Source organism: Pan paniscus, chromosome 13, assembly GCF_029289425.2.
Source record: "Pan paniscus chromosome 13, NHGRI_mPanPan1-v2.0_pri, whole genome shotgun sequence".
In the NCBI taxonomy this organism is placed as follows: Eukaryota; Metazoa; Chordata; class Mammalia; order Primates; family Hominidae; genus Pan; species Pan paniscus.
The window spans coordinates 20,003,856-20,024,303 of NC_073262.2; the positions used below are offsets into that span (position 1 = coordinate 20,003,856).

The following is a 20,448-nucleotide window of genomic DNA, read 5'->3' on the forward strand; positions in this document are numbered from 1 at the left end:
GTTGTTCAAGGCAGTAAGTGAAAACATACAGAGCCCTTAACATAGAGCCTGGGACACAGAAAGAGTTTAGCACCATAACATTTATGTACCTGTCCTGCTGCTGACAATGAAGCATCATTAATAAACACATAAATTAACAGAAATCTTTGGGCATCCTTTGTGAAGTTAGAAAAGCCATCCTGATTTACCTGGCTCTTCCATGACTGGCTGTTTCAGCAGAGGGCAGGCCTGTAATTCACAGCTGTGCTCTACCTAACATCCTGTTCACATCTATTTAGAGTCTCACCTCAGATGAGGAGTGCTCTGGGAGCCCTGGCAGTGGACTTCATCTTCATACTGCAGAGCCACTAGACCCCAAGTGACTGACCCTGGGCCACAGCTTTCAATCACCCCTCATTTCCAGCCCCAGGAGGAGACTGCTGCTTTGCTCCCCAGTCTGTAGAGGTGGCTAGCTAGAAAAGCCAGGACGGAGATGCAGGGGCCAAAGGCAGCTCACACATCCCTGGGTTTCCCAAGAAGCTGCTGCCCAGCCTGTGAGTGTTAGTCAGAGGTGAAGGGAGTCACTTCCATCTCTCAAGTATTCTCTCTTATTATCAATGTTTTTCTTACCTTCTCCGTTTTGCTCTGGCGGCTAAATCCATATCTCCTGCAGGCCACAAAAAAGGAGTTTAATTACTACTTAAAAAATTACAATAAATTCAGTGAAATGCATTTTGGTTGACTTTTTACATGAAAAACATCAAGAGAATTTATGCCATTTGGTGACTTGAGAAAATGTTACAAGTGCCTAAATTACAAACATATTCCACTGTCTTTTTAATAAAGGGCCAGCCACCCTACTTGCTATGCAAATACTATAATGTAAATTGGAACTCTCAGACAGTATAGAACGCAACATTTTCCTTAAGTGCAATTATGACTTTTTGAATCAGCAACTGCATTTCAGAGCCACGGTTTAAGCTAAAAGCCTTAAAAATATCTATATAAACAAATGTAAATGTGTTTCCTTAAGCCAAATATGCGCTTTAATGGCTACTTCCATAACTTAGAGTCTAGCACACTTTTTATTCCCAAACATAGTCCAAGCATGATGCCAATAATGTGTACTCACTTCACACAACCTTAAGTTAAAAAAAAACACAAAAACACAATTCAGTTTCAAGTAGTTTATTTTCTGGCTCTAATTAATCTATGTTTTTTTAAAAAGCAAGTATAACAATGCAAAATCCATTCAACCCTCAACAAAAAGCAAAATGCAAACCACCCAGCCTCATACACCTTTAAGTGATTTGTAAGAAAATAAAGTTAATGCAAACATTTAAGAAGAACAAATTGAGCCGGGCGCGCTGGCTCACGCCTGCAAAGTGCTGTAATCCCAGCACTTTGGGAGGCTGAGGCGGGCCTATCACCTGACGTCAGGAATTTGAGACTAGCCTGGCCAACATGGTGAAACCCTGTCTCTACTAAAAATACAAAAAGCAGCTGGGCATAGTGGCACATGCCTGTAGTCCCAGCTACTTGGGAGGCTGAAGCACCAGAATCACTTGAACCCAGGAGGCAGAGGTTGCAGTGAGCCGAGATCATAGCACTGGACTCCAGCCTGGGTGACAGAGCAAGACTCTGTCTCAAAAATAAATAAATGAAAATAAAGAACAAGTTTAAGGCTACTCTGTGCCTCACTTCTGGGTTGTGGGCTCACCTGGTCTTGGTCCTCCAGCTTCACTCCCCACACTCTTCCTGCCCATTCCTTGTCCAACTTCTGCATTGGCCTGATGCACATTTATTAATGGCAGGCCTCTTCCCTCAGAAGAAAACAGAACCTCCTCAGGAGCCTTATAAAGCCTCTCTTCCATGGCTCAGCCTAACAAATGTTTCACCTCACCACCAGCAGCACCTTCTGTGTTCCTATTACACTTACTACCTGAACAGAGAGCTCTGCACAAACTAAGCTGTTCCCTTCTCGCCCCTGCTTCCCTACTCACCCTCCACTCCTCAGCTCTAAAGCTCCTCCCCTGTGAAGCATCCCCCATGCACATGTGCTCAGCCTGGCCTATCCATTCCTGCATCTGTTCATGCTCCTCTCACTTCCCAGATGGTGAATACATGCAACTGTTACTTATCTGTATCATTCTCCTGAGGGCAAAGATTCTACCTTTATATGTGGTTTTTCCAATATTCACTGAACAAACAAACTAAACATAAGTGAAAAAATGCAAAAATCAAGAAGCCAAAAGTATCATCTGACCTTGCAACAGATTGTCATATAACTGGGGAAACCAAAAAGTCACTGCTGGGCAGTATGCCCACCCTTTAGAAATAAACCTATAGGTCCAAAGTGTAGCAGACCAAGGTTAAATTTTGGCTATCCACACGAATTCTGTAAAGGACCTTATGGCAGATTCCGTGGACTGGCTTAATATCTATTGCATCTTCTAGTACTGCCGAGGCTAGAAAAGAGACTATTTTCCATGTTCCCTTGCACCTAGGGTTCTGAATACTATTAACGTTCCACCAATCAGATGCATTTGCTAGAGTTTTCAATATGGAACAGTTAAAGGAGGAAAGAGGGAAGCATAAAGGATCCATTGTGTTGGTGTGGACCACAGTAGAAACAATCAGGTTCTGGGGCTAGCAGCTATCACAGTGGCTTCTTGGTTTTTCAGAGCTTCCTAATTTGACAGAAGCAGCGTGGTTTCCTTCCTTGTCAAGCCGCTATAGCACCAGCTTCCCAATCCTACAGGCTGCTGGCTAGCTTCCTGATTTTGGAGGCAGAAGCAGTATCCTGGAGCTCCAGTTCTAATGTGAAGCTTGAGAGCTGACCCTGGCTCAGCCTAGTTCTCATCCAGCCCTGTAACCAATCCCTTCTGCTGAAACTAGTGGGAGGGTACTGTTTTTTCAACCAGGGAACCCTGAACAATACAAGGTCTTGCCCAAGTTTCCCACTCCTATAGAAGTGTCCTTGCATCTTGAGTATTCATCTTTCCTTTTTTATGCCTTTAGTCTGTGGAGACTTTTAGGGCAGAAGACATAAGGCCCTTATCTAAGGCCCAGGGACTTCACGGATTTTCCAAATAAGGAAGTAAACAACCAAATCTGAGTGACTTGATTCCTAGGACGAATCTACTCCTCCTTAAAGACAGAGGCTCTGGGAAGACTCTTTTAAGTAAGCCCTCCAGATGTGAGCTTCTGTGACAGCCAACGCACTCATTGTATGGTGAACATAATTATCCCTCATGAGTAATCCGCTAAGCCTTTCTGTTGAGCCTCTGGAGAGGAAGAAGTTTGCTTCATTCACTTTTAAAAAAATATTTTAAAAGCTGACATAATTCATATAATATAAAATTCACCATTTTAAAGTGTATTGCTCACTGGATTTTAGTGTATTCACTATGTTGTGCAACCATCGCTATTATCGAAATCAAGAAAAGCTCCATCACCTCAAAAAGAAACTCTGTTACTATTAGCAGTTAATCACAATTCTTCCCTCTTCCCAGCCCTTGGCTACCACTGATCTACCTTCTGTCTCTATGGATTTGCTAATTCTGGAGATTTCACAGAAATGAAATCACTCAAAATGTGGCCTTTTGTGTCTGGCTTCTTTGACTCATGAGAATATTTTCAAAGTTCATCCAGGTTGAAGCATGAATCACTACTTAATTCCATTTTATGGCTGAATAATATCCCATTATATGAGTAAGCCACATTTTGTTTCATCAGCTGACAGACATCTGGGTTGTTTCTACTTTTTAGCAATTATGAATTGCTAAATTCATAATTGTGCAATATATTATGCAACATATTTACAGTGCTACTATAAATATTCATGTACAGCTTCATTCACTTCAATATCCCCATTGCCTGGCAGTTCAGTGCCCGGCACATAGTAGGTGCTCAATTAATGGTTGCTGCATGAATGAAGAGTCCACATGATTTTTCTAAAGGCCTCATCCATGTCACAAAGTAGTGAGATTTCCATGACAAAGCTCTGTCCTCAACTGCCTATTAACTACTGCCTCGCTTTCCTCTTTTCCTGTCAGCCCTGCCTGTTTCCCCCAAGTGACAGCTCTGATCCGCAGTGCCGCATGCTTCTTTGCTCCTGCATTCCTCTTCTTTAGCTCTGATTCTTGCTACCTACACTGTTAGCACCAAAGAGCTCCTCCCATCATCCAGTTCACTTCTTCATACCTTAGTCAGAGGACCCAGTCTTTAAATCAAGCATGTACATTTAGAACAGCACAGTACAAAGAAATATAAAGAAGGACACACATACAATTTTTTAATTACTAGGTTAGTAGGTTCATATGCCCAAGTTATTCCAAAGATAAACATTTTCCATTAACTAAATCAAGCACAAATCTTAAAATTTAAATTTAACTTAATTAAAATCAAAATTCTGTTCCTGAGCCACACTAGTCGCATTTCAATTGCTCAATAGCCACATATGGATAGTGGCTACCATACTGGACACCACAGTTCTAGAAAACAAACTAACTTTCAAGAACAATTACCTCAGGCCAAACTAAGATGGTTATCTATCTGGAATATAAAACAAAATAGGGGCATAAAAAGCCCTAAATACCAAGGACTGTGAACTTTGTTCTTTATTCATTTGACAAGAACTTACTAAATATCTTTTATGAGCATGTCATAGGCCTTATCATCATAGGAGACACAAACAGGTTGGGAGAGATATGTCGTATTTTATTTACTAACTACAGAATGCTGGAGTTAGCCTATTCCTTAGTATTCAAGGCCTAACTTTGAGTTGCCTAGAATGACTTCAAGAACTCAAAATTAGGCTTTGAATACTGAGGAATAGGCTAACTCCAGCATTCTGGTGGCTGTGCTCCAAACCTCCTCTTGCAAGTCAAATATATGGCACATAAAATGCATTTCCTCAGAGTAGCAGTTTCACAGCACGGTTAGGTGCTTAAGTTAGCCTCTCAAAATTGACTGAACCCATAACAAAACTGAAATATTATAGGTGTGCAATTCTGTTTACATCCAAAATCAAAACTATAAGTCTTGTTTTCCTAACACCATTAACACTTAGAAAAATATACCCAAACCATGTTTTTAACAGATAAACAGTCCTTAAGGCCTTCAGCATAGTTGACAAGGTTCATAATTCACCTTTATTTAAGCAACTGAGAGTGAAAATAGGGGGAAGGAGATGGAATGCAGACCTAAAAGCCAAAGGGCACTGTGGATGTAACGCTGATGAGCGACCTTCAACCCCAAGGAAGAAATACTGATTTCAGACCTTCTTGCTCTAGAAGTCAAAATACTTTCCCCCTGACAAGAGGTAAGATAAGCTAGAAAATAGAAACACTGGAAGAGAGATCTGGACTCCTAAAGCTGTGATGCCATACTGTAGTGGGGGGTGGGTGAGGAAGTCAGGAATGCTGCAATGTTAAAGGGAAAGGGAAGACGGAGCAAAGTGAGTCCCAGGGCCAGCAGGGGGCCAGCCTTGTTTGACAGGGGCAGGGGAGAAAAGGCCAGAGGGTGAGACTTCCCACACACATGCTAGAGGGAGGGCTAGTGTGAAGGGTAATAAGTGAAGGAGTCCACGGGCTGTTGCCCCCAAATATGGCACCCTAATATGCTGAATACCTTGAATTAAAGGCACTTGAAGGTCACATGTTAGAACAGGGTTTTTTCTCTTATCTATAAAAAGACTGGACCCGTTAAAGAAAACACAAGTGTCTTCCATCCACTCCCTGAAATCTCATTATCTACCACAGAGCAAGAGACTGAAAATTAAATACCACACCTAGAATGCAAACCATGGTCTGTTTCCCATCCAATTCAATTTCCAGAAAGTCATTTATTAACCATGGTCTGATTCATTTCCCCTAAACATCATTTACTACCCCTCCAATTGGCATATTTCCCTATCTGCCTTCCCCTGTGAAGAAGGACATATAGGCATCTGGACACCACTGGGTTACTGGGTAGTCACACTTCTGTGGTTTTCCCCCCACACAATAATAAATTATGTATGCCATTTTCTCCTGTTAATCTGCCTTTTGTCCATTCATTTTCAGTGAACCTTCAGAGGGCCAAGGGGAAGCTTCCCCTCTTCACTCATACATAAACACACAAGGACAAGGAGAACTGTAAGGGGAAAAGGTCATATCTGAGGGCATTTGAAAACTGAACTGTTGCTGCTAATAATGATGATTATAATAAGGAGAATGATGACAGCAGCCAATGGTTAACATTTACTGTTTTCTACATTGAACAAACTGCTCAAAATTATATATATATATATATATATATATATATATAGTCATATAATCCTCATTTAATGGGAAAGATCTCCATGCAGTGGAGAATGCTGAACAGAACCTAGAGGAAACAGACTGCCAGAAAGGAAGGGAGAAGCCTTCCCAGGGAGGTGGAATAGAACACACACTTGTTGGGGCTGTACATTTTATCTGATTTGCTCTGTCAGTTTTAATAACCATTCTCTTCTTATTTAGTTTCAGACCAAAGAATAGACATGCCCAGTCTTCCTAAAACTCAGAGCCTAAAAATATACTCTCACTGAAGGCTCAAACAGTATTTGCAGACAATGATAATGACATGCTTTTGAAGTTCAAGGTATCTTAGTTGAAGTGCCAATCTGAGCCTCTTAATAGTTTATGACCTTAAGAAAGTCATTTTTTAACCTTTCTGAATGTTGTCATTATTAGTCTCAAAGAGGAGAATGAGCTAAATATACTATCAGAATGTCCTAAGTACCCACTACTCCACCTGCCACAAACTTACCCTCTCCTTGCCAAAAAAGCTAAAAAAACAAAATAACATCTCTCTCCCACCCAAAAAAAACCCCCAAACCTAAAACCTTCAGGAAATGCCCACCCTAGCCATAGAAATTAGCAGAAGTCAGCATGACCATACCAACAGGAACCAGGATTGGTATCAAGACACTGCTCTTTCTCACTCTCAGAGTTTGAGAAGAGTCAAGCAAAATCTGTCTTGCTTCCTTTCCTAAAGAGGCCAAGCCAGATTCTCACCTCGAACTGCATCAATCACTCCTGATGACAGGCAGGGAGGTTCTGAACTTTCCCAGCCTTCAGATGGTGATACTAGCTACTATCTACAACATATATACAAAAGATCCCATTTGAACCTGAGAATTTCAGAACAAGAATACGGATCTAGAATTTTGTCAACATGGTCTCAGCGAGGTGGACAATTTACTGAATTTCTAACTCCTTTTCACCCTCAGGAAAATCCTATTTTCCATGATGATGGAAAAATGGATGCATAAATAATACAAACTCACAAAATCCACTACATTCTCCCAAGAACTTCTTCATTCTGGGACACGTGACACCCACAGAGATTGTCTCTCCAGCTCTGGCTCTCCCAGAGCTGTGCAGCCTCACCTGCTCACTTACAGCTGGGCATGGCTAGACAGACTCTGCCATGATTCCCAGGGCTGGCTTCCTGAGCACACAACCCGTCCACTAGCACAGGGCCCCATGCTTAGAAGAGTTCTCACTTGGCTGTTGTTGTTGTCTTTAAATTCTTAATAATTAATCATCATTAATAACTGCTAACAAGTTACTTGGCATTTTCACTACATAGCTAGTCCTGGTGATGCCTGACTTGGAGGAGGCATTCAATTCACAGCAGCAACTAGTGAACTGTGGGGGCAGCCATCACACACAGCCCAGGGCCAGAACTACTTCAATTTCCTTTGAAACAGACTAGTTTTTATTCTTAGGAAGAAAAAACAAAACAAAACAAAACAAAAACACAAGCAATTGCATGCACTTCCATTTGGAAACTAGAATAATTAAACCTAATTTCCTGCTGGTTCTCTCTGGTACCCTAGAGGGCAGGCAAAGCCATCAGATGCTCACTTAGGGAAACGCCAGTGGCAGTGCAGTTAGTTCCAGCCACCCTACAAGGGTTGGGCTGTGAGGCAGAGCAGCACACAGGAGCCTCTCCCAACACAAAGGAAGCACAAGGAAACTTACTCACATCAAGGAATCAGTTACCCTAAGAAGAGAATGCGTGACATAAAAGGTTAATACCCAGTGACAAATAAAAAATTCAATGGGAAGAAGCATGTCCTTGCACTTTTTTTTAAAGTAAAAACTAAGGATATAAAATAAGATTTTTTTTTTTTAAACTAGAGATGTTTTTAAGAAGTGACAAAACTACTTCTAAGTTCTTCATTTTCCTAGTTAGGACAATATTCACAGGAAATTGAAATTATTATTCTAACACTTAAAGTGAAATCACTGAAACTGTTTTCATTTACCTGAAGATTTTAACAAACAGGGGCATGCAGGACAGAGTACCTCAGCCTCTGTAAATGCCTGGAACACCCCAACTCCCAAAGGAAGGCAGAGCCAGGTGCACATTTCCAGAGAGGAATTGCAAAGGATGCCCACAGAAACAGGTAATTCATTACCAGAGAAAAGTCCCTGATGTTGGAAATCTCATGGCTGAAGGCAGAAACTCAATCGGGTAGAAGCTAGTCAAGTTAATCCAAATGAAGCAACTTAAATTAGCTTTTCTTTTAAAAGAGACACCTAGACTGGGTCCCACTCATTACCTGCCATATTCCAAAAGCGTAGCATGGATTCGAGATTCTTCATCAAGTAGCTCCTCTGCTCCCTGGTGGCGTTTGTATTTCCGACGGGGCTTGTACACTTCCTAAGTGGATGAGACAGCCAAGTTACTGAGTGTGAGAGGGCTCTCCTCCTGAATTGGCTGCTGGATGCCTCCAGCCATGGGGTATATTCTCTTTTTTTTTTTTTTTTTTTTGAGACAGAGTCTCGCTCTTTCGCTCAGGCTGGAATGCAGTGGCGCGATCTCGGCTCACTGCCAACAGCTCTGCCTCTACCGTGGGGTATATTTTAAAATTATACACATACACACATATATATCCTAAACAAAATACGTGGCATGTAGTAAGTTATCAATAAATGCAGGTCTTCAGCCCCAATGAAGTGGTCTGCCATGCTACCCCAAATCAATGTCCTTCTTGACTGCTAAGCTGGCTGTCAAATAATACCCTAGTAATATCTGCTCAGGTCTCTGGGTGCAGGTAGGCAGCTGCTATGCCAGCAAGGTATTCGGGCTGCTTGTCCCCACATCTCTCTTCTTTCCTACTACCCGGGTTTACTGCATCTAATCATTACCTGGATATCACCACAAAAAGCATTACTACCAGGTTTTACCAGATACTGGCATTTTATTTTAATTGGAATTGTTCCCCATGGATAATTCTGGTTAACTTTATTATTTTACTTTAGTATACAGTTTTGAGCATACAGAAAAACATTCTTTCTGTAACACACACGATATAATCTCAAACAATTTTGTGGAAAAGGAAATGGATCAGGGCCTGAGATGATGCTAAAGGTTGTTCTTAAAAATTCCTGCCACAAATATTCCTCAGTTTACTGCTGGTGTCTACACGAATAGGAAGCTATAAATAACATAAAACAGACTTGCAGGGAGATGCAAAATATAATCAACCTACATGGTGTCAGTTACTGTGCCTGGTTTAGCTTCCACTGAGCTCTACTATTACAGCTTGAGCTTAACTGCTATTGTACTTAGTTACAATTGAAAGAGTCAGTAACCCAAGGCAAGAAATTGGATTCTTCTATTAAAAAAAAAAAAAAAAAAAGGATTGACTCCAAAACAAGAGCATACTGACACCAACAGCTAAAAGGACCTTTTATTCTGCCAAACAATGACAATGTTGGCTTTTGTGAATTATTCCTTACATGTTAAAGTATAAATCTTCATATATATCTCACCTTTCTTTTACACTTTATAAACCACACTGTGAAGTAGAGACAGGGCACATACCATCAACCTCACTTTACTATTGAGGAAGCAGACACTGAATAATTTGTCCAAGATCCCTGGGACACTACGCGGCCTAGCCCTAGGTAACCTGGTTTCTCATTTCAAGGCTTGTCCCTGACACTACCTTGCCCCAGGCTGCCACTCTAGCCACCCACCAGCCATTTCAGCTAGCCCTCTCACAAGACTCATTCTACAATCTGAAGCTAAGTAATGCAACCTAAATATCAGGGGTTTACAGGCCAACTATAAAGAGCTATTGCTAAGTCACCCTTTAAAGCAACAGGGTCAAGAATGCTGATGTCTAGCCCTATCTCTGCCACTAATCAGCTGCATGACCTTGAGAAAGGCAGTTCCCCTCAATGGGCCTCAGTTTCTGTATCTATAAAATGAAGTTGTACTAACAGATCTTGAAGGATGCTCCCAGGGTCTCTTCCTTTGTATTATTTTAATCCTGTAAAGATACTGTCTTGGTAACATAATTCCTTTAAAAATGTAGTCTGAGATTAATAAAAAATCTACCATGCTTTCCATGATGTGCTCTTAAAAAGGAATATAAAATCAATTTATCCTTCTGTCATTAATAGTGGTAGCAATTGTAATAGTTATCACTTATTGAATAGTAGGTATGTGCCAGGCACATTCTGCTGTATCTGTGCTGTCCATTTGATCCCCACATCTGAGTGTAGTTATCCTTGTTATCTTTCTATAGACGAACTTAGGCACAAAGAGGTTAAAAAACTTGCTGATGGTGAAAAAGGCAGTAAGCGATAAAAACAGGATGACTCCAGAACTGAGACACTTAAGCACTTTGCAAAATGTCTCATACCTGTACTTTCATCACCCTTTATCTAGGTTCTGATACATATATATATATCAGATATATATATATATATGTATTTATTTTATTTTTTTGCAGATGCTAAAAGGCACACACACAGGGTTAAATATTAAGGTGACCCTTTTGTAAAGCAGAGAACTCTTACACTGTGAGAGTCAGAGCTCTACTTTGCACGTCTGGGTTACAAGTCAGGTTCACCTGTCAGAGTAATTACTCTAAGTTCACATTCCTCAATGCAGGGAAGGGAGGTAGAACAGCACAGTACCATGGCAGTGTCTGCAGCAAATCCCTGATCGCTTCCCTCACAATTACCATAGACAACTTTTTTATTGAAATAATGGAGCAGGCAGTGAAACAGCCACCGCCGATCTGTCATTCTACACTCAAAAGCTCCTGTGGGCCAGCCCATGCCCAACTCAACAGGAAGCGATACTTTCCATTGACCTTAACAGTTCATCTTTGCAGCCCAAACCCAACTCCAACAGATCCATCTTACTTAGCCTATGTGTCCCGTCAGTAATTCTGCCTTTTACCTAAAGGCAGAACTTTTACCCCATAGATGTTTTCACCACCAAGTGCAATGTCCTGAAATATCTCATAAGAAAAAGTTACTATAAATGGGACAAATAAGTGCTTCTTAAAAATTCTCACATTAATCAAATAACAAAAATGAAGTGCCTGGGTATTGACTGAAAGAAATGATGAAAGATGGATGGATGGCAATCATTTCTGTAGAATTTCCTCCAGTGACACCCCTCACCCCTGTTCTTCCATTTTCTTTTACATGAGCTCTGCTATGTAAGTATACATCTTCTGCTCTTTGAAGTACGGCACAAGCCCCACCTCAGGTCTCCTTGAGTCTGCACTAAACAGTATGACTTGGTGGGTAAGAATAAGATCACTGGGTTATATAAATGAGCTAAAGATGGCTCCTGGGTTGTTTACTTCTTCACAGAAGACTGACACCCATTGGCTCAAAAGTTGACCAGCACAAACTCAAATTTTTACATATCAAAATGTTTTATACATAGCCTAAATAATCAGACTTTTTGTCATTTAGAGCCTGCCTACTTTGCAAACCCTTCAAAACTGTTGGCATTTTCCAACCATGGATAGGATAAACCCTGTGGCTAGGTAGACCTCAAGCCACTGGGGCTCTTCATAGGTCTCTGACCACAGACTCCCCCCTGTGTGATGCTGAGCAACATCGCCAAGACACATGAGCCTCCTCTATGATCTTGGGGAGTTCCTTTCCTCTCCTCCTACTCTGGATGTGGCCCTTGCATGCAAGCTTCTGGATGGTCTCATGGTATAAGGGACTCCTCTACCCTGCAAGCAAACCTGTCAAAGCATCACCCAAAGAAAGCTTATATATGCTACTGCCACCTTGCAGTCAGGTCGTTCTTCTTGATCAGCCCTCAAACTCCTCACTGGCTGGAATGTCACTACTGTTGCCTCAGCTCCTTGAACATGGTCTGGCATATAGTAAGTGTTCAATTAATATTACTGAATGAATACATGGAGTCAAACAAGCTAGAGTTTTAATGCTTGCTCCATTGCTTACTATACCTCTCTGACTTGAGGCAAGTTACTTTAACCTCTGTGGTTTTCCATCTGCATATTAGGTATAAGCAGAGCTGTTATGAAAATAAACTAATCGGTATATTTAATAGTACCTGACATATAGTAAGGGCTAAGATATATACATATTTACGTGCATATGGATGTGTATTATTATTAACATTGCTTTACTTAGTTCACTACATTTATATTTTACAAGCTGAATGAAAAGGACTTCCTCACAGCATTCCCTATGGAAGAACACAGTGGACTGGTAACTTTAAATGGCAGTCTCTTAGATGATCCGGTAAGTTCCACAGTGCACTTCTTTCCAACTAGTCTGGAAGCTCTAAGAAGTCTTTTCTCTGTCCCCTCTATTCTCATACAAAAGTCTAAACTACCAAAAAAATGCTGACAAATAGTAAATGAATGTATCTTTTGGGTCTGGGTAAAACTGTGTGGGCACCTGTTATTCAAGGTTAAGAGGGAGTAAAAGACCTCACTTCACAGGACAGGCATTTCATGGCTATGGAGGGCTGACATCTCAGAGGAGGAAGCTGTGTCACAGCACAGTACATGAGACAGAGGAGCTGATTATGATTATGATGTGAAAGTGGAAGGTGGTAGTTTCCATTCCTTATGTCCTTTGAAAATACCACCTCCTACTGGGCAGGCCTTCTACAAAGCAGCCAGCTATTCTGTGCAAAGGAGATAGGGAGAAGAAAGAAATGCACTTCAAAGAAGAAAGCAGCTACTGGGAATAATCTCCTGAAGGAAGAAAAATAAAGCCAAGACAAAAAGAGAACACGCCCATCATAAGCTCGGATGATAAAGTTCACAGCAGCCTTTCTGCCTGGCAATCTGGCAAGAAGTATTAAAAGCCTTAGGTATAATCTTGACCAATTCCACTTCATGGAATAAATCCTAAGTAAATAATTAGAAATTAAAGAATAAATTTAGGTATGAGGATGTCCTACATAATGGCCAAGTGAAGAAGAAAAAAAAAAAACAGAGATACAAACTATAGTTCAACTAGTTCCACATAATTAATAATCTACAGCCACTAAAAATGCTATGGAGGTATCTTTATTGGCATGGAAAGATATCCTCAATATACTACTGAGCAAAATGAGCAAGCAACAAATGAGCAAGCAACAAAACAGAATATATAGTACAATGCCATTTTTTTTTTTTTTGCAATCTCTGATTCTCCATACTGATATTCACAACTCTTTATTTCCTGCTTGCAATATCAGTGGTTATCCCTGGCTCGTGGTATCATGGGTGATTTAGTTTTTGTTTTTCTCCATTTCCTAATTTTTCATTCTTATTACAACAGCATTAGTACAAAAGAAAAAAAAAACTTTGAAAACAAAAAATCATGCACCAAAAAAATGAATGGGCCACATAACCAAAGATGAATGCAAAAAATTCAAACAGTCTTCTAAGGATGGCTAAAGACAAAAGCTAAAGATTCAATATTTAAATACTTTTATGTTATGTCTAAACAAGAATAAGTAAAAGCCTGTTGGTTGAGACACAAAGGCATCATGCTGATCAAAAAGATAACAACAGGACAGCTCCCACCTGGCATCCATTCTTTGGCTGGGCAACAGGTCTTCAGATGAGAAATCAGCCAATGTTCTCGTAAGGAACTGAAGAGGTGGTAGGAGAGGACCCAACCACTCTGTAGGCATTTGAGTCTCTGGGACCCAGAGAAGCAATATCCCAGAGCCCTGAAGTAAGTCAGCAATAGTACTGCAAAACTGGTGCTAGGAATATGTGGGAAAGCAGAGAGCAGGTGAAAAGCTAGAAGAGAGGAGGAGTGCCGACACCTGCTGTGTTAGAGTCAGGTGTAATGTCAAAATCTGACTCCCTCTTCCTAGCTCTGCAGCTACACAGGGAATTTATCAACCTTTCTAAGCTTCAATTTCCTGACTTGTAAAATGGAAATAATAACATATAACTCCTGGAGTGTTAACGAGGGATAAAGGAGCTAATGCTTGTTAAATGCCTATTGAGATGCCAAGCACCTGGTAAGCACTTAATAAATACACAGCAGCTCCACACCTATTTTATAAAATGCTGGGTCTAAAAACTAGGCATCTACATGTCTGACCTTATTTTATTCCTTAATTTTCCATTCACACCTTAAAATTAAGGATTTCCTTTCCTTTATTAAAGGAGGGATTTTCCTTGAGGAGCATGACAATAATTAAAGTTTTGAGCTGTTTAATTTCTTGTACTGACTCACAAGAATAGGTCAGGGATATGCACCACAGCCCTAGAGTTTCTGAGACCTTTTGGGACTCTCATTTCAAGTCAGCTAAAGAAGGGCTTGCAGAAGTGGTAGAAGGGAGGGAGGAAAGTTAATGGTGACAGAGCTCGCTAAGAAACCTACGCAGACAGCTCCTGGAAGTGAGGGGTGTTTAAGCAGATGAGGAAAAGAAAAACCCAAAGGCAACCTTTAGCCATCCATGAAGATTCTTTATCATTCCTGCTGAAAATGTATTGCCAATCAACTGAGGATTCAGTTCACTCATAAAAAAGGAAATAAACTAAACAATACAAATTATAACCAGGGACTCACAATTTTTTTCCATTCCCCTTTTTATTTATTTTTTTGAGACAGGGTCTCACTCTGCCACCCAGGGTGGAGTATAGTGGCACAATCACAGCTCACTGCAGCCTCAACCTCCCCAGGCTCAGGTGATCCTCCCACCTTAGCCTCCTGAGGAGCTGAGACTACAGGTACATGCCACCATGCCTAGCTAATTATAGCATTTTTTGTAGAGATGGGGTTTCACCATATTGGCCAGGCTGGTCTCGAACTCCTGGGCTCAAGCGATCTGCCCACCTCGGCCTCCCAAAGTGCTAGGATTACGGGCATGAACCACCAGGCCGGACACGTTTTCCTTTATTCTGATACTATTTTCTCATCAGCTGCGAACACCATTTTATCTAGAGGCTCACAGCAGCACAGTTACAAGACTGGGTTTGAGTCCTGCCTCTACCATCACCATTGTGACATTGGGCAACTTATATATAACCTACCTGTGTTTCAGTTTCCTGATTTATTAAAAAGCAACAACAACAACAAACTACTACTTCATGGGATTGTTGTGAGGACTAGATGAGTTAGAGATGAACACCCTGAACAATGTTTGGGCACTACGTAAATATCTGTCATTATCACATATTCCTTAATTCTCTGCAATCACATTACCAAGCAGAAGTGGATTAAAAAAAAAAACCTCCATTAAAAATGAGAAGAAAAAATAATGTGCCTCTAGGGGCTTTAACTAATCCATAGGCATAGAGATGCCAGGCTCAGTTTCATTACCAGGATGATTGACAGCTATGCTGGCTTTTGCTCTATGGCCGAAAACTGTACCATTTTCTCATTCTCTACCCAGGGCTCAGAGTGAGATTTACACATAAAGATATTCAATTAAGCATTAAAAATGTTTAATGTTTGGGCCGGGCACGGTGGCTAACGCCTGTAATCCCAGCACTTTGGGAGGCCGAGGTGGGCGGACCACGAGGTCAGGAGATCGAGACCATCCTGGCTAACACGGTGAAACCCCATCTCTACTAAAAAAACAAAAAGTTAGCCAGGTCTGGTGGCAGGCGCCTGTAGTCCCAGCTACTCGGGAGGCTGAGGCAGGAGAATGGCGTGAACCCGGGAGGCAGAGGTTGCAGTGAGCCGAGACAGCACCACTGCACTTCAGCCTGGGAGACAGCGAGACTCTGTCTCAAAAAAAAAAAAAAAAAAATTTAATGTTTGAATGTGGCTTTTGTTACCAAAAAAAAAAAACAAAAAACACCTTAATGTGTACTTACTGTTTTGAATAGGTAATGCACAGACTTAGAATAAAATTCAAATAGTACAGAGATTATAGGAAAAAGACAATTTCCCCTTCTCTCCTGCTGCTGGCCTAGCAATTTCCTGCCTCAGAGGTAACATGATTATCACCTTGTTTTCATATCATTCCAGAGATGAAGTAACATTTAAAACAGGGGAAAGCAATTATCATATCCAACTAACTGGTTACTATTTGTCATGAGAAATGTAGTTAGCAGGAATCTTTGTTGTGTTTTTGTTTTTGTTTTTGTTTTGAGATGGAGTCTTGCTCTGTCGCCCAGTCTGGAGTGCAATGGCACGATCTTGGCTCACTGCTACCTCCGCCTTCTGGGTTCAAGCAATTCTCCTGCCTCAGCCTCCCAAGTAGCTAGGATTACAGGGGTGTACCACCACATCCAGCTAAATTTTGTATTTTTTGTAGAGATGGGGTTTCACCATGTTGGCCAGGCTGGTCTTGAACTCCTGACCTCGTGATCCACCCGTCTCAGACTTCCAGTGTGCTGGGATTACAGGCGTGAGCCACTGTGCCAAGCCAGCAGGAATCTTTTAACAGCATACAAAAGGCCCTACATTGGTAAGTGAAAAAACCACAAAATTATCTTTAAAGTATGATTCCAATTCAGTTTAAAAATGCACAATAAAAACATGGAAGAAATATGTCCAAAAATTAACAGTGGTTGCTTCCGTGTTGTGAAATTAAGGTGAAAAATCAAATTCCCCTACATCTATCAATCTTTTTAAACACTTGAGGATGCTCTAAACTGAACACCTATTTCACAACCAGGAAAGAAAATTACTCTGAGGTCATACCATTTTTTGTTGTTATTGTTTAATACTGCCACCAAATCTGAAAACAGTATCTGGCTTTTGAGTGTCACCTTCCTAAAGGTTTTCCACCTCTAACATTTCCAAAATGGAATTGAGAAAAAAAAGAAATTACAATCATAAAGTGATCAAGATTTTTTGTTTCATAGGAGATTTTCATGTCTTTCATTACCAAATGATTGTTCTTTTCAGAGTAATCACCTTGGTAGACCACACATTTATTTTTAAGATAAGCCAGTTTGGAATTCTTTTTCTGGAAAGACTCTGTAGGCAGTTCACAAAGCCACAAACACCAGGCAATGCCAATTTACAATGACGCAAGGTATGTAACCCATGCCATCTGTATAAGAAGTACATCTGATATTTCATTTGGGTGGCATATTAATACAAGAAACTTTGCAACTATGAAAACCAACTAGATGTATGACATAATTTAGATGAAGTAAAAAGCATGCCAAACAACACAACACATTATTTTCAGGAGAGAGAGACTGTGCACACAGGCACCTAGGCTTCATTCCCTTCAGCTCAGGTAGGAAGGCTGGGGGTGGAGGGTACAGCTAACAAGGTTCCACAGCTCTGGCCCAAAGTGTTTTGTAAAGGGTCAAAGGTTCCACTAACCCTCGTGCTGGCGAAGTTGGGACACATGTGCAGACTCATTGTGATTAAGACGTACTGTGAATGGGGACAAACGCCATCCCAGAGCTTCCCGCACACAGCTCAGAGGCTACTCTGTCTATGCAAAGCCATCAGGGGGGTGTGGGACAGAAACCTCAAGTTATCATCCCCATTCATCATCTGCTCTTCAGAGCTATTCAAAGTTTATACCCGCCATTGGGATAAACTAGGAAGGGCTCTGTGTTTGGCTATTCCTCCCTTAAAACTGGAAGTGAGGAGACAGAACAGTAGTGTGGCAGGTTCTCCCTGTGCATACTGGTGTCCTGGCCCTGAGCAGTAAAGCAGGCGGGGCTTCCCTCACACAGCCATCTGAGTCTAGCTCCTAAGCGATCCCCGTAGATGGAAGCCTCAGGAGCAGCGCTTTTGTGATTTAACAAAGGGCTATCTGAGGCTACACAGGGCTCTGACAGAAGAACACGGCCAGGGGACTTACTGAGAGGTCCACAACTGTCTTGATGGCCTTTTCTTTTCTCTTTATGAAGTCATCATCCTACAAGACAAAACAGAGCGATTAAACAAATCCCAAGGGAAAATTAAAACTCAAGTGGACCACTCAGATATCTGTCTTATAAATTGACTTCTCATCTCATCACTACTTTGCCTGACGAAGTCTCAATTTTCGAACAAATTGTAATATATTCTCCATGGGAAAAGGCTACAAACCCTGCAGATGGCTCCAACATAGATCCCTACACAGCCAGTAAGAAAAAGGGGGTCATAAGGAATAGTGCTTAAGACAAGAGTTCTCATTTCAAATCCTCTTAAGCACTGAAACCTCAGGTAAGTTACTTAACCTCTAAGCCTCAGTTTCTCTGTCTATGAAACAGAGATAGATAAAAACGCCCATCTCAGGTTGCAGTAAGGATTAAAGAATAAAAGCCATAAGACGTGCTGAGACTAGCATGTAGTAAATACATGATGGCTATTAGCTATTATTGTTTTTAATTATTATTATTATTATTAAATTGTTACTATAGGATGTTCTGGGCAAGTGGCCTCTCAAAAAACTTAATACAAAAATCAACTATTATTCTTGTAAGTTAATAAAAGCTCTAGATCAAACACTAAAATTCAGAGAAAATGACAGAATTATAGAGCTTTGCACTCAGTGGCTATGTAAAGAAGCACTAATGATGCCAAGTGGGGCTGAGAACGTAGGGGAGCCTGAGCTTACTCTGCTCCTTGCTAGGGAGTCTCTAAGTGTGCACTCTGTTTCTCAGTGGGACAAGAAAATAAAATCACAATACTGACCTCAGGGAGACTGTAAGTCTTCTGGAACTGGGATACAGAGTAGGAGCGGATATAGTCACCCATCTCTTCTTTTGTTTCTATAGCTCGTTTCACCAGCCACTGGGGAAGAAAGTGAAAAGACATGAGTTGCTAAGGACAACATCCCACTGCAGTGAAGGCCAGTTCAGACATGGCCCAACTCATGAACTCAAATCAGCATAGTTGAACTGACTAGGTGATAAGAAGCTATCAACACATGCTGTTCTATAGGAAAAGCAACCAGCTGGGTATCCGAGATGTTAAGATCCAATGGGACCTAGTGCTGAGTAGCCGTGCAGGAGCTTTAAAGCCTTACTTCACATCCTTGAGCCTCAGTTTTCCTTTCTGTAAAAGTATATCAGTTCCCTTCACCTCACAGACCTAACATGGGAGTAAATGAAATCACAAGTAGTAGAGTGATTTGTAAACACCTGAAGCACAAAACAAACAGAGCTATCTCCCAACTTCCTGGTCCTACTGGCAGATCTTCATGTAAATCTCTTTTTCTTGTGCTCCTTACACCGCAGACCAGGGAAAAGGGAGAGAACCACAGAGAATGCTAGTGTAACTCCCCATTTGACAAGTGAAAAAATGTCCAAAATACTCAGATTTGACAATGGTGCATACTGAGTACGCAGTTGAAGGCATTGGTTTATCCTGACATTCATAACATTCTCTCTTAATCCTCACAATGTCGGATGGTACTGGCTGAGTTTTACTGAACCTGAAGTGCCGGGAGACTATATAACTTACTCATGGATCCATAGCTAGCCAGCTGCAAAGCTGGGAGTCACAACTCAAGAGACTATCCTACACCGAAGACTGGACAAATGGTTTCATGAAATGTTTCCCAGCTTTGTTAGGCTGATACCCAGAAACAGCTGCTCTTCACTTCTCCCAACTGAAAACTCCAGTTATTATCATTAAAACACCACCCTGCAGAAGATCCACCCGCTCTGAGGGTAAAAACCTGCAGAAGATCCACCCGCTCTGAGGGTAAGGGTGTAAAGTGTAAAAAGAACCTTTGCTTCTCCTCCCCGGCTCTTCATTCACTCCCTTTATTACTGAAGAACATCACAGAAGGGGTGCCACTCCCTCTCCAGAGAAAGCTACTGCATCTCAAAAGCAGTTTTGGGATAGTAGCTGTGTTTCGCCAACAGCATATCACACTTGGTGAGGGTTAGCTACCTAGGAAAGCAGGCACATGGCACATAACACTGTGCTGCACGGTGTTCCCGCAGATGTTTGTTCACAAAGCGCAGCCAGCTCAAGTAAAGCACATGTTTAGGAAATAGCTGCTCAGAATAGAGCAAATAACTCTGAGGAATATTCCTTGCTGTCAGTATCTTCTATATATTTCTACCACTTCACCCCCAAACAGTGACCTCAGGCAAAGACTAAAATCCAGAAGCAGAGACAGAAGATCAGAGAGTATTGAGAACGACTGTAGTCCCTCACCTGTACTCCATCCCAGTACAACTAAGTGGTCCAGGACAACTAAGGGCCAACTAAGGCAGTTGGCTCATTGCTCAACTCAATTCAGCCCTGCTTTCTTTTGAATTGGGAG

At 41.3% G+C, this 20,448-nt stretch overlaps 1 protein-coding gene across 3 annotated transcripts in view; it reads right to left on the minus strand.

Moving 5' to 3' along the window:
* The window catches only part of CCDC93 (coiled-coil domain containing 93), a 100,384-nt gene that overhangs the window by 61,931 nt on the left and 18,005 nt on the right, over window positions 1-20,448 (minus strand). For all 3 annotated transcript variants that reach the window (XM_008972484.5, XM_003819129.6, XM_063595115.1), the window contains exons 5-8: window positions 18,864-18,962; window positions 18,046-18,102; window positions 8,579-8,679; window positions 610-646 (exon numbers count right to left, since the gene is read on the minus strand). In XM_008972484.5, coding sequence (XP_008970732.2) covers window positions 610-646; window positions 8,579-8,679; window positions 18,046-18,102; window positions 18,864-18,962 — 294 coding nt within the window. The remainder of the gene's footprint in view (window positions 1-609; window positions 647-8,578; window positions 8,680-18,045; window positions 18,103-18,863; window positions 18,963-20,448) is intronic.